Raw genomic sequence first — 21,066 nt, forward strand, 5'->3', positions numbered from 1 at the left:
TATGTCAGTCACAGAAAAAGAAATTGAAAAAATAGAGTCAATAAAATATCTTTGTGGGGATTTTTTGTTTTGTTTTTAATTAAACTACTGTCTGAATTTCTCTGTGATTCATACAGGTTATTAATGATCCATGACTGATGACCTTTTTATTTTTATCTTACAAAGCAGTAAACTCTAATAAACTCCCAACTGTCTGCCTTGCCAGAGAAGTTTATAAAATATTGACTATGCCCACCGACTTCTTTGTTTTTCTTACTAAACCAAAATTTTAAACCCTGTGTGGGTGCGATGGTGGTCAGATACTAAGGCAATGTTTCTGCTTTCTAGTCACAGTGTGGAACTGTGATCGAGCTTAAATATTAAAAACTACCTAAAAAGATTATAGATTTATGATTACATCCTGTTATATTTTAATTTAAGTGACTTCTCCAACTCTTTAGTGTTGGGAAACTGAAGGTAGGTCTTGCAAAGACTATTACAATAACTGCTTAACCTGTTAACTGTGATTTAAGCTTGAAAGCTGAAAATCCAAGAAGCTTACCAAACATCAGCACAATCTTTTTGTACTGTGTCACAAAATTCAAAAAGGTTTTCAGGCTCACCTTCCACCACCCTCATCTAGTGATAAAATAGTTTCCTAGTGTTTCTTTTAACTGTGTTTTTATTTTATTTGTAGTAGTTTCATCATATTCCTCTAAAATATGCATAGCTCGTGACTTTGTGGTTACTTACAATTTTCCCAATGTGTGCAGCACAGGCGGTAGAAAAGGGTGACAGATTAACCTGCAGTCGACCCATAATGACAGCCTTCGCTGCTTTCTTCACAGAAATAGTTTGGAGCTAGACTTTAAGGCTTTAAGTGTTTCCTGCAATTCACTTCAATTTTTTTATAGTGCCAGTTCACAACAACAACAGTAATCTGAAGGAGCTTTGTATCGTAAGGTAAAGACTCTACAGTGTTTGAGAGAGAGCCTCAATGATCGGATAATCCCCCGTGAGCAAACACAGTGACAGCAGGGAGGAAGAAATCCATTTTAACAGGAAGAGACCTCCAGCAGATCCAGCATTAGCGAGGAGCAGACATGTGCCCTGACTGAAAACGCCAAAGGAATGAAAAGACAGGAGTGAAGGAGACATGCATCAGAGGTTACCTAGAAGTCTGGTTTGAAAGGCTTCAGATGTTTCAGAGTCACCTTATCCAGCCATAAATATGAGTTTTAGCAAAAATGTCTAATCCTAAAAGTGGAGTTGGAGGTTATGCTGTTAATAGGCTACAAAAATTCAAATTTCTGCACAGTCTCACATAAAATGGGGCAGCTGGTCAACCTTATGGGATGGGCGTACCAATTACTGGTTTATTAACACTCAAAAGGGGCTCAACCACAGTAACAGACACACTGCAAGCAATGAAGTAAAGGCTGGAAAGAAAAAGAGGAGGCTAAATAAAATGATTTTAGCATTCAGTAGATGATTATTGTCTGAACAAAAGAAATTGATCCAGTACAATGACAAACAGGGATTATTGTTATTGGAGCTGTTCCTCGTTTCAGGCTTATAAGGGGCCATAGAAGTTCTGCGCTAGAGATTTAAGTTTGATAATTATGCCACACAGGCCTGTCCGCAGTGGGATTTCGTATTTTATATTCTCCTTGAGAATGCTTTAATTCCATAGGCTTTTTGGACTGTGCACAACTTGTGACTTACAATGAACAGCAAATATTGGTTTTGGCCATGCTAGCCAAGTTGAGGTCTTATCGCTCGCTGTTTTTTTCATTTCACTATCACACTGCTGGTACCTTCTCCTGCCTTGAACCACTATCTGGACATTAAGGACAAGAAATGAGAGGAAAATACAGAATATAGACTCTCAATTGTAGAGGCAGAGAAAGAGGTTAAGAGCAGAAGAGACCCTTCAAAGATTTTGCTCTTCTTAACGCAGTAGGGAATGGATGGCGGGGTTTTTTGTAGGAGGGGAAGCAGCAGAGAGCAGTGGTGGTAAAAGCGAGATAGAGAGAGCGAAGGAGAGTAGATGGTAGTGGGGTAGATTCCCTGGCGAGAGCAGAGGCAGAAAAATGGGCTAAATGTACAGAGGACGCAAGCAGAAAAAACTTCCCCCTCCTGTGGGAGAGGGATGAGAGAAAGCAGAGCAGGGGGAGAGCAGGGAAAAATAAAAGAGGCGGCGGACAGAGGAGTTGCTGGCATTTCCATTTTGAGCTCGTATGAAGGCTAATGACTCAAGGCGGACTGCTGAGGCTGAGAGAGGGTGCTGCAGGTGGTCCTCACAGGACTGGAGCGCTCCTGAGGAGACTAAGGCCATTTTAATTGGACACTGAATAACGATATGACTACTTCACAGAGAGAATAGCAGGGTGGTGCCTTCAGTTCCAAAAGGCCAATTACAGTATATTCATGTTGCTTAGCTTTTATTAAGACTTTATGAGAGAGCACAGACTTGTAAGAGCTTATAATTCTGCTTGGGAAACACATGTTGCAGCACTACATGGTGGTTTCTTTGGAACAGAAAATAACTAAATAACGCTCCTAAAAACAAAGTGTCTCCCTGCTGTGTTGTCGAATGTACACAAAGCCATATATGCATAGATAAAAAGAGCCACACAGTCACCTCTTGAGTTATAGCTGGGTAGCCAAAAACAAGGATTTCTGGAGATTTTTATTTTGCAGTTTGAGTTCAGAAAACAATTCAGAAAACAATTTGTTAAATGTCAGTCATATGTGAGATTGTTTTCTTGATTGAAAAACTATTAGTTATGCTTTAAAAAGGACAAAGTTTTAAATCAGCAATATATATACGTTTTGGGGTTTTTTTGGCCGGGGGGCGGGGCTGTCTCAGCTTCCACAGGGTGAGAGGCAGGGTGTACCCTGGACAGGTCGGCAGTCTGCTGTTGCAGGGCTAACAGAGCAACAGATGATCATTCACATTCATATCCACACCTATGGGCAATTTAGACTCACCAACTAACCTAAGCCATTAAATGCATTTCAGTGGACTGTGGGAGGAAGTCAGAGTACCCAGAGAAAACCCCCCCACACACAGGAGAACATGCAAACTACACACAGAAAGGTCCTGGCCAGATGCTGGATTCAAGCCCAGGACCTTGTTGCTGTGAGGCAACATTACTGCAGTACTCCAGGTGTCCCGAAGAGGACAACATAACAAAGGACTTTACTTTGGAAAAAACAAGCAAACTAATTTTTAATATTATTCACGTTTTATTATCCATCTAATCACCCGCTGAGAGTTTACGCCTCTAATTAGGCCTTGCTTTTTCAACGAATGATATAACAAGAGTCCTTCATTAATTTGTGCTGGAAATGTTGTCCTAACTTTCATTTAGACTTGCTAATGCAGACTCCTTAACTCTCATTCAGGAAAGAGGCAGAAACATGTGTAGAGGACACACAAACTTCCAAAAGTCCCAGTTGGCAAAATATAGTACGTTGTTTGTGGTGTGATTTTTACTTGTGCAAGACTAAGTTCACAGTTATCACTCTGTAGTTATTATAAAAGACTAATCTAATGCAAATTCAACTTTAGAGTAGACAGTAGTAACTGATGCACTGAAGGACTGTGATCCATGACCGAAGAAGAATGTAGGACAGGGGTGTAAAGCTGGGTGACCAGTAACCCCCTGAGATGCCTTATTATTGATGCCATTTTGGACAAATTTTATCGGTCTTTGTCTTTAGGTCTGAGAAAGTAGATCCCAATATTTTAATTGCAGCTGCGATAAAAATGAAGCTAAAACCAATTTTAAATTTCTGGGCTGAAAAACCCAAACAGTCAACTTCATTGTTGCTATGAAAATATTCATTACAGGTACATTACATGAAACAACACTGAGAATCACCAGGTGTCACCCTGTCTGTGTTAACGGGTACTAAGCAACGCTGATGTCGTACCAGGAATATATTCCCCCCGTCCCCAGTGGCACAGCGGCATTTTCAATGACTTCTTTTCATTGGAAAGAAAATAAAGACACTCTGTCCTCTGCAATTCTATCCACCAGTATGAACACATCAGCCACTAATTGAGCTGTTAGTATTAGCAGAAACAAACAATTCTCTAATCATGATGATATGAGTCAATATCACCGAATGAGAGATGTGACAGATAGGAGCAGCAGGATCAAAAATCAGTTGCAGTGGGTGGATAATATATGCTGGGTTATTTTCTCCCCCATGCAAATGTGGTTGAACCATTTCTCCCAGAGGCGGTGCGTGACGTGTGTGAGCGCACAGCCTCGGCACTCCAATCTTTCAGCTTATTAATTTCATATTTACTCATTTATTTTTAAATGTGGTGAGTGATGGAAATGCGGCAGGCTCCAGCTCAGAGGTGCTTACATGGCAGATGGGTTTATAAGGGGAAGTGAGCCAGTGTCAGAGGCAGGGATTCAATTCAAAGTTGACAGATTAATTTTTTCATTTTTTAACTTTTATTATTCCCAGGAAGTCACATTTATGTATGGAAAGTAGAATAAGGATACATGTGTTGTGCTGTGCTCGGGACTCAATACAGAAGAAACATTTATCCAGTCTAGGATTTAGTGCCCTGCTCAAGAGCATACTGACAAAATCTTGGAGGTAGAGGAAAGTGTTTCTAATTCTGCACAAGCAAACAAAGCCTTACCTACATGCATCCTGGATAAACCATGAACAGAACACAACAGAGTTTAAATATGCAGTCAACCATCCGAAACAACAGACGGTGCACAGGAGAGGTGGAGAGCTGAGTATATGCAGGGTGGAGTTGGTGGAGATGAGTGTCGGCGGTGACTTGTTTAAGGAGGATAGCAGCAAGCGTGAAATGCAAGGTTTACAAGATGGTAAGCAAGGAGCTGAAAAGTGTTCAAACCAAAGCGTTTCAGAGGCAATCATATTTCTCAAAGATAGTATTGAACTGAAGCGACCTGTTTAATTTGGTTTGTGCAAAACTGCCAAAAACTTCAGTGGGCAACATCGTGAGTCAATTCCCGTAATTGGTTAAAATGACTTCATCTTTTAAAATAGCATGTTTACAATGTTGGTACCAAATCTGAGTTTAGTCCCCATAGCTAATTTTTCCTTCATGAGAGCTATATGGGGATGAATCATTTTCTTCTGATTTTTTTCCCCCCTAAAATTCATCCGTTTGGATATTGTTAAAGCCTAGAATTAGGAATGCGGCTGCTTTAACTGACGGAAGTGGGGGCAGAGGTAGCTCAGAAGATAAAGTGGTTGTGATCGGAAGGTCGGGGGCTTGAATCTACCGAACGGCTACTCTGAGGTACCTCTGAGCAAGGTATCGTGCCTACACGCTGCTCCCCGAGCGCTGCACTGGTGGCTGCCCACTGCTTCACTGGGTGAATGGGTTAAATACAGAGGAGTAATTTCCCTATGGGGACTAACACATACACACACACATTGGAAATGCTGACAGGCTGCTGTAGCTGATAGCTGCTTGCTAAATCTGATCTCTGCTAAGTCTGCGTCATCAAATTGGGCCATTTGTGCTGTTGGTACCTTTTGGTGGATTTCTGACAGAGTTATTTGATAGTACAACATGACTTCATGGCTTCCTGTGACGTCTAGACTGTCCAAAAAGTATGTGCTCTAGTTTTGGTCAGTGAAAGTCCCATATTTTACTTCCATAATGTGCTAGTTAGCACTATATCTTGATGCATGCTCAAAACATGCACGTTCCTGAAAATAATACATCAAAATGAACGGAATCAACTCTCTGGGACTACTTAGCACTAATTAGCAAATGTACAGATCTGTAAGTTTCACCTATGCCGTTTAAGCAACCTGCTAACTGCTCATTAGCATCAGCTGAAATGTTAGCACTCTGTTGTCTCGTCTAAAAATGGTCATTTATGGGTCCAAAAATAATTGCACATATTGAACGCGATGCTAACGATAAAGTTTCAAAACATGTAGTCCAAAAACAAATGAGGGATGTCGCACTACAAATACACTTTACACACAGTCTATGATCATATTGGGTTGTAACAATGACTGTGTTTTCTACAGTCATTGTGTTGTAATCACAATGAGTAGAAAGTAGATTTCTTTTTAGGTTACTAATCCAATTGAAAGCTGTAAATGTTTAGATATGTGTTTAAGAAGATGCATATTCACTACATAAAGTCTGCTATGTAATGGCATGACTTTGTATATCTTACACAGACGGTAACATTGCTTTCTGGGACAATCAAATATGTGTGAGGTTGCCTTTAGGTGGTTTGTAATGTGAATACTGTGTTTTGTTGTTGGAGTCAAAACTATTACTACAAAAGGTAAAAATGGATAAATAAATAAATAAATAAATCTGTCTGTGTGTCCAGAGTTGTAAAAACCTGTCTTGCTATGCCACATGCTTTCAGACGCATGCCTCTGTCTCTAATCCTGGATTGCATTTTCCAACAAGCCGTCCAACCACATCATTATATTGGCTATTTGTGCTTATCATGGGCTTTTCTAAAATTACATAGGAGTGTTTCCACCGCAATAGTAAAAGGTCTGCCTGAGGTGGTAGGTGAGGTGAGGTAGTTATGGCACAAACACTGGGGTTTGACTCATATGTTGAACTATTTTTAATGTTTATTGGATGGCAATTTTTTCACTCTCTGTTTGGTTAAGGTTGGACACTGAAAGGAGCTGATTAGGAAAATATGATGGTTTTACAATGTTAAATACATGTTGGAAAGTTCACTTTTAAGGCACCACTATATTTGATCCAATCTCAGGGTGATAACACCAGCACATAAACAACTGTGGTTGATGATGTCGAGCAGGTCATCTAGTAAATCAGAAGGTTGGTGTTTTGATTCCACCAGCTCTTCCAGTCAGCATGTCAAAGGGGTGATGATATTGAAACCCAAATTGCCACTGATGCCAGCATTTTGAAGGGCGAGCAACACTAGAAAAATGCTATAAAACACCAGTCCCAGTAGGTCATCTGGGTCATATTCAGGGAAAGGACACATTAATCTTTTCTTGTCGTAGCCTCTTGCACTGATATGAGCAAATATTTAGTCTGAATGCACAATGAATGTTGCTGAGAAAAATTGGAAGGCATTACCATCCAATCGCCCAAACTACCTTAAGTAGATGCTAAGGAGGTGTATGATGCATACTTAAAAGGTAATTGAATGCATCTCAGTAAGTGGGATGCAGAGGTTGCTACTTCCAGGTTATTGACACTGTGATAATAGCATTTAAATAATCAAATTGAAATTTGCATATGTATTAACTTTTAAAAGATGCGACAGAGAGCGGCTCCAGCATTCCTGCATCCCCGTCCGTGAGGTGTTGCATGTTGCGATGATCTTGGCAAATGCTGAACATCACGGTTCGTGTTGCTTAGATCTCCTTCGGAGCCCTTTCCCGTTCGTCATCCAGGCTGTCATTTTTTGTGTGACTGGCAAACAGCTTCAGTCACATCTCTAACACATGGGCTGAACTCTTTTATGGGTCTGTGGATTGGCAGGACAGGAAAACACAGACAGATGCGATCAGATTTGTTGGTGTAAATATAAGTCTTTTAAGCCATATCTGGATCTTTTCCAGACATGGAACATGTGAAATGGGGGCTTCTGCCAGTTCCAAGTGATGAGTCAGTTAAATATGTGTGGCCAAGTGTGGAAGGTCAGCATCACAGGAACACTGTAAGTGGAACGGGTGTTTATTATTTACTCTGTTCCTCAGCTGAACTCTCTCATTTACGCATATTCAAACTGTTTACATCTTCACTATGAACTCTGCTGAACTCACACACACACACACACACACACACACACACACACACACACACACACACACACACACACACACACACGCAGTCTATCACAGTTAGTTCCAATTGTTTCTTCCTTATTACTTGTGTTAATTGCATTTTCTTTATAACTGATATTCTGTTTCATCTGTGAGTTTGTCATTCTGAGGCTTCAGTCCATTCCTACGCCTTACTCATTACATGCTATTGCTCGCTCAGGACCTCTTTCTCGATTTAATTTGAATGCCTATAGAATAATTTTTTTGATATGTATAGTGCACTATGAGAATAAATGACAAGCAATATGCAATAAGTTTTAAGAGGTCAGCGAAATGGTGGCAATATAATCACATGCCGCCCGACCAGAAGGCAGATGTTTGAGTTCTGTCTGGGAGAGCTATTTTTACATGTTCAATTAACTTTGGCTTTTGACATATCTTCTTCTCTCACTCTTTTCTTGGCTTCAGGGTACAAAACTATTTGATTAGGTTCAGCAAAAAAAAATTGTTTGTGATTAAAATATACCCATTCATAATGTCTGTGCAGTTCAGATTTCTCCCATTGCTGCAAACTTCTCTGAAATGTTCCTTCAGCAGTGAAGTGTCCCTTGACAGCAACTACACCAGCAGCACACATTTGCCTGCAGTCTCATCCTGTCTATCACAGACATTTAGGGACCTCATGAAGTATATCAGACGACAAGGCAAAATTTAACTAAAGGGAGACCCTGTGCATTACTCTCACACTTAAGGGTCCTCATCATGATGTGGGGAACAGAGAGTGTGAACAGTTTAACGTTTAAAAGTTTAACATTTTTACATCATTTTGCACTGTAATGAGTAAATGGCCAAATCCATTGAACTTGAGACGCAGCAGCAGAAAATAAATTCTATAAGCTTCATTAAGTAGCTTTTGTAAAGGTTTATGCTATAATCTAGCAGTTATTAAAATAATTATCCACCAACTACATATAAAATATGGATCAAGGCGACATTACCCACCGGTTTTCTGGACTTTACATATTGAAGCCTCAAATATAGCTCAAAGTGACGATATTTAGATGAGAGGATATAGTGCTACGTTAACGCTTGTAAGCAGTAATCACAATATAAATAAAATACAAAAATGTAATACAACAAAATTTCAGCACACACCTCACATTAGGTCATAATATTTGCCAGATGATTCCATCAAAATGCTCCAAAAAAGCACCAGTCCAGTGGAATAAATAACATAAATAAATACGAAATAGAAAAAAAAAAATTTTCAACACTTCACCTTTTTGAATTAAAATTTTGCTTCAAACGTGTTTATTTCGGCTGTAAAGTGAAACATTTTAACATGGGAGTCTATGGGGATTGAGTTACTTTTGGTGCCACCCCAAGTGGCCACTGCAGGAACTGCAGTTTGTGACACTTGTATATGGACTTCATGTACCAGCCCTGGAGGCTGCATCATGGATATGTTGGAAAACTTCCAACATCGTAAACTTTTAACTTCAGTCAGAATGTTTAATAAGTAAGAAATACACCATGACTCGATTAATTTTATGGGCCTTTTCCACAGTTTTTAATTTTAAATGGCTTCAGTTTTTCCCTCATCTGCCTGTAATGCTCAGAGGATCACTGCAAAACTCTGATATTAATAAGTAGTCATACTCATGCAGCACTAAGTTATGCTTAACCATGATCTGTCACGCACAGCAAATGGTGAGTAAATGATTTTGCATCTTCCTGTTATCCAGAGGACACAGCCATCATTCCCCATCCATACATCCATACATACATTCACGCCTTTCCTTTGTCTCCTTCTCTGTGTTTAATGGCAGTCTCTATCTGACAGCTTTGTGCTTACACAATTTTCCAGAAAACCAATTTGTTGGTTGTCAGCCAGAAGCTCTTTTTTTTCTCATTATTTGTCACAAAGCGATTTGTTCCTGTTAGTTTAGGGCTCTTCTCTGTTGATATGTGCAAGAATTTTCTTCCAGGGTAAACAAAAAGATGGAGTGAAGTAATTGGCTGCCAGTTTGCATGTAAGGTTTACCAGATTCGTTGTCTGATCGACCACAGACTCCTTCAAAAAGGCCGGAATATTTGCAGTACAAAAACAACACCGACACTTGCATAGAGGAGTTATAAGGTGGCTAATTTACTCTCATCTACGCAAACAAAGCGATTCTCCTTGGCTAACATGATTTTAGGGCAGAGTAAACATCCTTACAACAGCAAGAGATTCAGAGAAACTCAGCACTGGGCATCATATTGCTTTGGGGACAGCATGATAAATAAAATTTGGTCTGATAAATAAATGTAGAGTCTCTGTATTTAAAGGCCTCTGGTTGAGATTATTAGCAGCTCACACAGTGATTAAGGCCAACTTAAGAAGTTGCCAGTGGCAGTGTTCACACTGCCTAATTGAAACCATTCCTTATTTACTCTTCTCAAATAAGGGGATCAGAGAGCAAGCAAAGTTGGTTTCATTTTCCACATATCTAGCACCTCATGAACCATGTGCACACACAGTAGCATCCCTCCGGGGAAAGGACAGGGTGTTCGTGTTGCACCAAAATGAAAAGGGAAGGAATGAAAAAGCAAAATCACAGATCACAGAAGGATTAATTCCATTTCTGAAGGCAGTCAGCAGTGGAGGAAAGCAGCGAGAGAGGAGGAGGGGAAAATACGTTTCGCCCATTTGCAATGGCGGCCTATTTCTTTGTGTTAATTCCTCCACGCCTTTTAACTTCTAAAGCTCCTGCATTGTAGCACAGTAGGACAGAGCGTGATTGAGAAATTTGGAGGAGTATTTTTAGCCGAAGCGTTCTTTTTCCCTGGAGGAACAGCATGTGATTTTTTTCTCCCTTTCCTCGTCTTTTTCTTCATCATCATCTTCTTCTTCTACTTTAGCCGTTCCACAATGAATCTCTGGATTTGTACCCAGAAGGAAGAGTTGCGGTTTGGACTGAATCAGCTCTGTATCTACATCACAGGAGCTGCTGTCTGATTGGCACGAGCACGGTTGTTCCACAAATCCCTTGTGCCTCTGTTGCAAACCTGATGATATAGCGTAGCCAGCTTAAAGCACAACACATCATTGTTGTTATAGCATGCAGTGTCACATGCGTGAGCTTTAGATGACTTTGTCTGCAAAGTGCAAAGAGAGGGCAGCAATGGATCGCATGTAATTGGGGTTACATTATAAAATTATTAAGAAAATACAATCATCCCAGAATACATTTGAGCACATAATTAGATTATAGCTACACAAATAAGATTGCATAAGGATTTCATACTGTAAGCTCACAAAAAGCACATCCTGAAATATTGCATATATGTACCACAGTGCTGGTGTTATAAAAGTGTTTTGGGTTGGTGAAATAAATGCTGAATAAGCAGGCATTGCATTGTGTTGGTATTGAAAATGTTTTTTTGTTTTTTAATATCCAAAAGTACAAAAAAATACAGAAATCACATTAAACGTTTGAAGGGGTGATGTCATCCAGCAGCACCAGCTCTAATTGCTTTTGTTATTGTGATAACAAAATATATTTTTTATTCACACACATGCAGGAGGTATGTCATAATTCACTGCTTCACAAGCATTCACACAATAACAACACTGACTGTGTATGACAGTGTGAGTGTCACGAGTTTAAATGCGCGGTGACTGACTGACTGACCCTAATCTGGCTCCTTGTGTCCTTGTGTTGAACTGTGAGAATATATAAGAAAAAAAAAATCCCTGCATCTTGAGCACAAGGAATTCAATACACAGAGAGAGGCTGGAGTATTGAATAGACTATTAGTGTTTGTGGATATTTTTAGCCTTTGCTCCTTTGATGTTCAGGAACATCAGAGCAGTTTCTACACATGAACTTTGGACAACAACGAGATAATCAGGTCAGGATATTTTCAATTGTTGTCGAGTCTTTCATGCAGCACGGAGCAGGAAGTCGTTCACTCAGAGGATATTCTCTGTGTAGTTTAGAGCGTGCTGGAGGCAGGACGTGACGGTCACACTGCAAGTAGGGAGCTGGCAGATTAAAGACTGGCTATGTCAGACTCAACTGTGATGGGCATGTTCTCACATGCACGTTTGTCTAGTGATGTCTTAAAAAGCTCAGAGCCGCATGATTACAAAAAAATAGAATGTGCATTGTATAGTTTGGGGTTTTCTGATGTTTTCAGTGAAAGTGACAGCCAGTCTCGCCCCCAGCGTTCCTGTAGCATGGACCAGATAACTTTAAAATGACAAAAAATAATAATAAAATTAAAAACAAAGTGTTAGCAAAAGGCTAATGAATAGGCAAGTTTAATCATTTGCTGATTTAGTAGTAATAATGCTAACTCCATATGGCTTTTGAACCCTGATTTATCACTCTTCTCTACACCTTCTTTGCCTCCTCTGATAACTCTTCTTGTTGTTAAAGTTTCCACAGTTACTCTACCATCTGCCACTTCAGCTACATGGGCAAGTTACCTATAGCTACTGGGGAAAACAAAAGCGCTATCCTTTTCCTGTTTTGGTAGTGCAGTCAAGCCTTAATTTTCCTGAGAGATTTCGCACACGGTGGCAGACAGAACCGCATAATGAAAGCAAGGCTTGCAGGGAGCCAGTCTAAATGCTGATTATGCCATTATTTCATAGCCACTACACTGTGCAATCAAACTTTACTTGATAAGTTAAGCAAAAAAGCACGCTGATTACCTCTCTAAAGATGATTCATTCTTTTCATGAACTGTACTGGGATCATTTGAAAGGCTTGTTAGCATTGCTGACTCTACCTGAGACCAAACACAAAAAAACAGCACTGCTGGCATCGTCAGTCAGGTGAACCCACACTCGCCCTCGCTCTGACCTCCCATTGAACTTTAGCAGACTGACTTTTCCCATGGATCTGAACCTTTCGTTCTGTGTAGTTGTAGTTGACTCTAATTAGCCAAAGTGACATTTCCCATGTCTTGTGACAGCTTGTAAAGACAACCAGACCTCCTCATCCTCCTTTTTTCGTCTCTTCCCTCCGCGGTCTCTCGTTCTGCACCCAGCTCTTTATCTTGGCTCGCTCCCACTCACCCCAGCTGTTTAGCCTGCAGTAAATGTTGCCCCATACAGCGTACTGCTGTGATCCGAGCCATCATCCATCCAGGCCCAGGCCCCATCTTTACGTCTTTATGACTTTCTTGTTATGTGGTCACTGCTGCTGTGACTCTCCATCATTCCTCTTCTTCATCCAGATATTAAGCTCTATTTTCTAATGCAATTACTTTCATTCCTGAACTAAACTACTCTCTCTTCCCACACTCATTACCATACATCCAAATTGGCAATGTTGTCTGACAGAAGCTGTGTGTGGCTTGTTGTATTACAGCTGGTTGCTCCCTGAGTGAAACCATTGACAGCTGCTGTCTGCTGCAGGTTTTTGTCCCTCGAGTGTATGTCTGGGGTCCTTGCTGGAAGAAAAATAATGCTGAGAAGGAGCTTTTAGCAGCAGCACTGGCCTTAACTTTCTTTTTTTAGAAGCTCAGTGATTGCTGCTCATTAATGTCGGGGCTCCATCCTCTCTTCTTGGACAGTTAAGTTGAGCTGAGAGCAACTCCGAGTGTCAGAACATAGAGGGCTGCTGTGATACAGAGCCATAGCAATCAGCTCTGACTGGATTCTGTTTAACTCACAGATTGTGGAGCTGGAGCAAAAAGCTAACTGCCAAGAAAATGGAAATGACTCTTAAATCAGTATCTGAAGACAATATCTGTTATGCTTTCTGGTATAATTGTCAATAGATTTGTAATTGTAGGCAGGTCTATCTGGACTAGAAACTTTGTACAGTGACGAAGAGCTCAAGTGAGAGAAAAAAGGGTGAATCAAAAGGAGCTAACAGCCGTGACAAAGGATGGTAATTTCTGTCATTAGGTTGTGTGACAGAAATGGTTCAAACTCCAAGAACTGCAGTGAGAAATATTTCTCAGTACCTCCATTAGTATATTTTTTAACCCCTTAAAGCCTCAACTGTAAAATAATTGCCATAAAAATGCAAAAAATGGAAAGTTTATTGCAGCGTCTGACAAATTTCTTTAAGAAATTAATTACATTTTAATTACTATGTTTGACTTTCAATTTGTTACAGATTTTTTAATTGTTCAAAAGTGTATTGTGAAATTTATTTAGATTTTTCAAGAGAAAAAATTAGAGGAAGTAGAAGTCCCAAAACCTCAAAAAACTGTATGGATTAAATATGATAGCCCAGGCGTTAAGGGGTAAACGCCCTTGTGACCTTAGACATTTCTTTGTTCTCTACACACTGAGCTGCATGAAGGCTAGAATAAGTGTTACAAGTGTGCATGTCATAGTTGATGAAGAAAATGGACCTAAATGAATGCACAGGCAGAATGGGTGAGGTTAAAACATGCTGCTATACTTTGTATGCCAGGATCCAGAAAAATAGTCAGCGATGGGTGAGTGTGACGAAAGAAAGAGCAAGAGCAGGTGATTCATAATGGAGGAAAGTCTGAGGACATTGAGTAGAAAGGTAGAGAAGAGCCAAATATGGAAAGGTTGAAAAAGGCCAAGAGACTAAATGGGGGGAAAGGAAAGCATCTGTCACTGTGACAGTCAGTGTCAAAAAGTTGCTATTGCAAGTCTTTCTGTTAATGGCTTAAAATTAATCATTGCCTCAAAAATGTACATATACCTTGTGTTACGATCAGTCCATGAGGGAAATCTGATTTTGTGTAATTTCAAATTGCATTCTGTGTAAATTCCTGTGTGAAAATGTGCACTAAAAGGATTTGTGAACAAATAAGTAAATTTAATTTACTTCATACTAGAGGAAATTTAGTTCATCTTTGTCGTTTTTGCCAGGAGAAAAACCCACTCTTGCAACAGCAGTGATTGCTTTGGAGAGTCTGTAATTTGTTCAGAGTAAACAGAAGAATGGCTGAATTATGAACATAGGCAGTGGTGGCTGACAGGAAAACACAGAAAACTTAAATGAACACAAATACTCCTGATTGCTTTGTTTGACAAACAAATGACACTTAACCTTCATGAGAACTTTTCTGCAGCTATCACTAAGCTGTAAGCTCTCACATTAAACCTGTTCCACATGCAAACATCTTTCTCTAACACACTTCTTCCCCACTTCTTTTCTCAGGTGGGACCTCCACTCTGCGCCTCTCATCAGTGCGAGAGCTGCCAGGTCAGCTGCAGGAGCTTTACCAGCAGGGTTTCATTCTGGCTGCTGTTCATCCATTCATCCATCCCTGTGGTCCAGAGTCTAACAGCCCACAGTACCAGCTCTACAGGGCCATACTGGTCCGATTAAATGACGGGTAAGAGAGTCATTTAAATGTGTAACTGGCTGAGCTAAGACTATTGTTACATAGGAGAGAGTTCAAATATTAATTCCTACTCAACCAACATACAGTTTTCTTCATGTCCCGAAAAGATGGCACACTGTCAGTAAAGTGTTTGTGTTAAAATTGCAAATACAGATATTTGAAAGAGGATGAAAAAAGTAAACATATTTCAATATTTTAATGTGTACTACTTTAAAGTTTTCTGAAGTAAAACAAAATACTGAAAAAAAGGTTTTGGGGGGCGTTTTTTGGACAAGAATCGGCCTACCATTAAACTGAGGGCTCTTATTAAAAGTATTTTACCAAACAAAGACTGGGGTCTGGCCCCGAGGCAATCATCTTTCATGGGCCTTAGACATCTTAGCCACACTTGTGGGAATAAGACCTTTGTTTGCACAAAATGATGAAGCCATTATAGTCACTTAAGAAAGCCTGTTAAGATTACTAATGTACCTTAATTGGTGTCATTATGCAGAAAAACACTTAGTGGGAATCGGGTTTTGATTCATCTTCTGCAAAAATGGTAGCTTGGCTTGTTGGTGGCAGACATCGGGGTCTACATAATGGTTATGTTTACGGCTATTGTGTTATAGTTCAGAAATTACTTCTTTTTTTGGAATGCATAATAGTAAAAAGATTTTCATCATTGTAATCTGAAAACACACTGTGGAGGCTCATATTCATTGTACAACCTTCCAGTGTTGCTATATTGACAGCACAGCATCACAACATCTGTTTGCGGCTCTGCAAGCTGTCACATGGGATTTTTCAGCACTCAAGCCAAAACTGGCTGCATGGCCCAAAGTCACCACTGCCCCCTACATCTGCCCTCCAGCCCCGTGCCTGAGCCCCGCCTTTTTTTTCCTGATAACTGTGGGTGTGGGCGCACATTTCAGTTGAGGCAGGACGCCAGGGAGCTGGTCCAATGGTGGTTGAAGGACATAAAGGAGCAGTGAATGACAGCACGGGGTGATGGTTACTTTCGGACCGGTCCGATTTCTTCTTAATATCGCTTGTCCTGTAAATAGAAGAACACAGAGTTTTGACTGGATTTGATGGCCCCAAGGGTCATGAAATGTGATCAGTTTATTCAGGACCACAAACTGTGAAGTCAGTTAAAATAAAAACATGACAATCCAAAAGACAAAATCTATGAAGAGAATGTTTTTTTCCTTTTTCTGGCAGCAGTGACATGCAGACAGGTTGAAGCCCCAGTGGCTGCTGTGTCTGGCTCTGAAGCCCAGCTAAGAATTCAGGCCTGTTTACCAAAAACTGTCCACTGGCTGCAGGGCATGAACGTGTGTGAGTGTGTACGGGTTGACAGACAGCACTTGATCCTTTCGCCTGTTTTTTGGATTGTTTGTTGAGCCCCATTGACTTGCTGTCTTTACATTTGCGTCTCTACTAAAGTGTCTTGATATAAATGTATGTGCGTGACACTCGGGATAAAGATGACTCTCTGATCTACCTGAGCTGCATCAAATTCAGAAAAATCTAATTCCTCACAGCTTAAAGGAACATTACATCCAAAATCAAATTATGCACTTTACGTCCTGCAGTACTATTTATCTTGATTATTTGGATATGAGTTATCCAGGTTGTAGAAGTCTCTGCCTTTCCCAGGAATGCAATAGAGCTGCGCACATCTTGCAAGTACTGGGTTGGACCCCCTTTTGCCTTCAGGCCTACCTTATTTCTTTGTGGCATAGATTCAATAAGGTGCTGGAAGGATTCCTCTGACATTTTGGTCCAAATTCACATGATAGCAACACACGGCTGCTGTATATCTGTTGGCTGCATCCATCAGCGTAACTTTGTGCTGAACATTGAGGGGGGGAGGGGTCAAGATCACAGTCATAACCCCCCTGGAAATTACACCCTGGCTGCACCTCCAGGATGCAAATCTACTGGTCCATCACACCTCAAAGGTCCTACTGCATTGACATCTGGTGACTGTGGAGGTCAAGTGAGTACAGTCAACCCATCATCAAGAAACCAATTTAATATGATCTGAGCCTTGTCTCCATTTTACCTCGTGTTGAAAGTGTGGACTTTAAACTACAGTATTACCAGTTTTTATTCCTAACAGTGCAGGTTTTATTGACAATGTGTTGCGTAACACACAAAAATAGATTGCAGCCAACAAAATAACCATGTTTGCCATGTTTACACCTTACTGTGAATAACACAGAAATTGGTGGATTCCAGATGGTGGATTCAAACACAGGACCTTCTTCCTGTGAGGCAACAATGCTAATCACTGTGCAAATCAATCTGAGAAACTGAAGAAGTAGTTGCTAAAAAAGCTATCATGTTCAGATCATTTATTATTTCCTGTTTGTTTTAAAGCAGTTACACTCTAAATCCCTCATAAATACTTCAGCTCATCCCTGCATGATGGTGCCACTAAAGAGCTCCATTGCGTCTCCTGTGGCTGCTTGTGAGTCACAGTTGTCATGCAGACCTGGATCTCACACAGATGGAGCAGAAAAGACAGTTGGAGGCATTTGAGATATAATCTAGTTGTCACATTGTTTTTAATTCCTGTGTCACACGAAACAATGTAAATATATAAAAAGCACCAAAGTTCAGAGAAAAAAATTAGCTAAATTTGGAGTGAGCTGTTCCTTTAAACCACATTCCTAAAGACTGACAAACTGTTCCTGCAGATCTTTACTTGCTGAGCAAAAATGCAACACCACAGTCACTAATCTACAGTGACATTTCAGTCATTTAGCAACTCTTTCACCCACAGCGACAATGCAATAACTGCAGAAAACCAATACCCAATATTACAAGCAACCAAGAATAAGGAGTGTAATAATAAGAGCTGCTGTGCCCCAACAGTTGTTCCACAACCACAGAGTGATCATATAAGAAAAACTATAAAACTAAAGGGAGGCTTACTCTGACAGGAATACTGATGTTCAAAGAAATAAATATTTGAAAACAGAAACAGGCATGCAACCAGGAAGGTGACAAAGTTTCAATAAAACAACATGAAATGAAACTTTGTTTATCCTTATGGAAAATAAAACAGAAAGAAAATAAACAAGCAAACTAAGCATTGCACAAAACAGAACAAAAGATAAATAATGCAGCTCAAAAAAAGTCACAAATGAGAAGTAAACAAATTAGTTTGTGCAATTGTATGCTGATGATCATTTAAATTCATCGGAGGAGGGAGCCAGTCTTAAGATACCTCTTTCTTTTTCCTCATCCCTGCTAGTGTTTGCTGCAGATATCAGGCTTGTTTTTCTCCCTTCAGCGAAAAACAAAACAAAAAAGAAAAACCCTCCACTGATTTTTCTTGTTGTACAGTATGAGAAACAGCCTCCACAGTGTGGGATAATTCATCACAGCAAGCATGACAACTTAATTTGGGTTTGTCAGACTTTCTGTTTTATCTTTATTTACAGTAATTTTGGCAGAGTTGAGCAGTGCACGTCGTTACGATATGCCCTGCTTACTGTCACTCACCTGACAGCCGCTGGGAGACAGTGACGTCTCTGCCAGAAAAAGGGAAAAACATTTTTAAAAGACTTAGTTGCTATACGGTCATCTGAGGCATGCTTGCTCTGGAAATAATGAATGGAGAGGAGAGTTCGAGAGAGCGTTTACAGTAGGATGCTCGTCAGAGCCTGTCAAACAAACTCGTTTCTATAACGATTACCAAAACAATGACATATTTTCTGATGTGTCACATCTGTGTTAAAGGTGCAGGTGAGAGAGTGAATGAATGAAATGCTTTAATTATTTGTTAACTCAAGTTCTGAGGTGACACCTAAGAGAATGGATAATTGGAGATTTCAACATGGAAATCTACAGGAATTGATTTTATTGACTAATTTACTGATTTTATTTTTGGAATGGATCCCAAGTGGCTGCTTCAGGAACTGCAGATTTTGGCACCTCCATTTGGCGTCATTTTTCTGAATCATTGTTTAGCACTTGTTAAAACCACAGTGATAACCATATATATTAGGCTTATACTGAAGTGCATTGCATATGACATTTGTATCTCATAATAAAGATCCTTCCTATCAAAAGGATTGCAAAATAGAACTGAGTTATTCATTTTAAACCTGATGATTAGAGATGCTTTATTTTCTGTTTATGCAGAAAATAAAGCTGACTTTTACTCTGCTAACACCAAATGCATGGATTATATTACAATTACACATTAAAGAAAATTAATGAAATGCCCCTATATGATGCTGTGAAACCTTCACAAGCCAAAAAAAATCACAAGTTGAATCTTATTGAAATAAAGGTCAACACGGTAGCATCTGCAGATTTGTCAAAAATCATATTTATTCAAATTAGTTTCAGTCCTTTTCCCCCCTGGACACCCATGCCCCACCTGCAGGGGTTTGGTGTAGTTAGAATGCATGGCACCTTATCTTCCCTCCCTTCTGTGTCCATTAGTAATCACCTCCGATGCTGTTGTATAGAACACTTCAGGCTCACTTTTGGCATGCACAGATATTTGTGCACATGGTCTCTGCTCCCCTTTGCTCTGGAAAACTGGACAGCAAAAATATTGACTCATTGAGTGAAAGGGCAGCAGCTGAATAGACTGCATTTCTTGTATTTTTTTTTCTTAAAGACATGCTTGCCTTGCTCCTGTGAAAAGGGACACCATAAGGGGGAAGAGGAATGAAAGAGAATCACAGCTGGATAGAAAGAAAAAGACAGAAGGAGGCTGAATGCTGTTTAAAAAAAAAAGGAGAGACAGAGATTGAGTGAAAAGGGCAGGGAAGTTTACCATCCTTTGATGGCCTCAACCGAATGCAAGGCCCAGGCTTTATCTGCAGTGTCTGTCACCGTGGAGACAGCTGCTCACATCAGCACCAGCCCAAGGGAATCCAAAACTCCACCAGGGGATCAGGGAAGAGAAATCAGCAAAACCAGAAAGGAGAACATCTCCTCTGCTGTTCGCTTTCCCTGTCAGGCCCAGGGATCAAAAGAAGAAGAAGAAGGTGGGGAGGGGTGCAGGGGTTGGGGGGATGTGGAGGGTTACAATGAAAACATGTCAGCAGGCAGCCATTCATCCATCGCTCCAAAATGAACAGCTTTTTGTGACTATACAGAAAACAAAGTGAAAGTCAAAATAGAGGAGCTGACTGGTGTACAGCAGCTATATTTATATTTGACATGCACAGTATGTCTGCAGACACAATCCCAGTTAAGTCTCTACAGTATTAACCTCAGTGTGAAAGGCTCAGTCAACAAGGCAATTCAAATGGACGGGGTGATGCTGTGGGAATTTAACAGAGAGCTTGTGTACATTCACCGTTATGTCATCTACACATGTTCAGATGCAGTCACCTGACTGACATCTTGTTGGGGGGGGTAAAACTTTAAAAACCCTATATTTTAATTTGTCACTGGTGGTGTTCAAGCCCATTACATCCTGCAATGGGAAAGAAGAAGAAATGCATACAAAATGGATTGCACCGTTTGAAAATTTAAAATGTCAACTGTCAAATTTTCCAGTGTTCAATTTGGTCACGATGGAATAGGGTTACAGTTCAGCAGGCAATGTCTGATGGGATATATTCATCATTATTGGGTAATTGCAAAGAGCTCCTGTGTGCTTGCAGGGAAAGTGAGAGATGGGTTGAGAGGGAGGATAAGGATGGAGAGTGTGCAAGAGGGATGGAGAAGGAGGAAAATAAAGAGGTACGGTCTGAAAACCATTACGGGGGGATTCGCTCTGGTGAAATTATTCACGAACCTGTGAAAATGTGACATTAGAAGAGTTGTGCTGTATTATTAAAGCACCACAGTGGCAGAGTGCTAAACATGGGTTCAGATGCACCCTGACTGTGTCGTCATAGCAATAGATGAGTTGGGGTGGGAGAGGACTGACACGACTTTGTTTCTGATGCAAAAAGGCCAGAAGGAAATTCATATTTTGAGTCATTCGCTGAC

General features: G+C 40.3%; 1 protein-coding gene across 1 annotated transcript in view; it reads left to right on the plus strand.

Annotated features, from left to right (window-relative positions):
- The window catches only part of rftn1b (raftlin, lipid raft linker 1b), a 134,566-nt gene that overhangs the window by 44,442 nt on the left and 69,058 nt on the right, over positions 1 to 21,066 (plus strand). The window contains exon 3 of the mRNA XM_085365909.1: positions 14,925 to 15,102. Within this exon, the coding sequence (XP_085222035.1) occupies positions 14,925 to 15,102 (178 nt within the window). The remainder of the gene's footprint in view (positions 1 to 14,924; positions 15,103 to 21,066) is intronic.

The sequence above is a fragment of the Diplotaxodon limnothrissa genome, linkage group LG11 (genome assembly GCF_057381915.1).
Source record: "Diplotaxodon limnothrissa isolate DT_005_m linkage group LG11, D_limnothrissa_male_GT1.1, whole genome shotgun sequence".
Classification (NCBI taxonomy): domain Eukaryota; kingdom Metazoa; phylum Chordata; class Actinopteri; order Cichliformes; family Cichlidae; genus Diplotaxodon; species Diplotaxodon limnothrissa.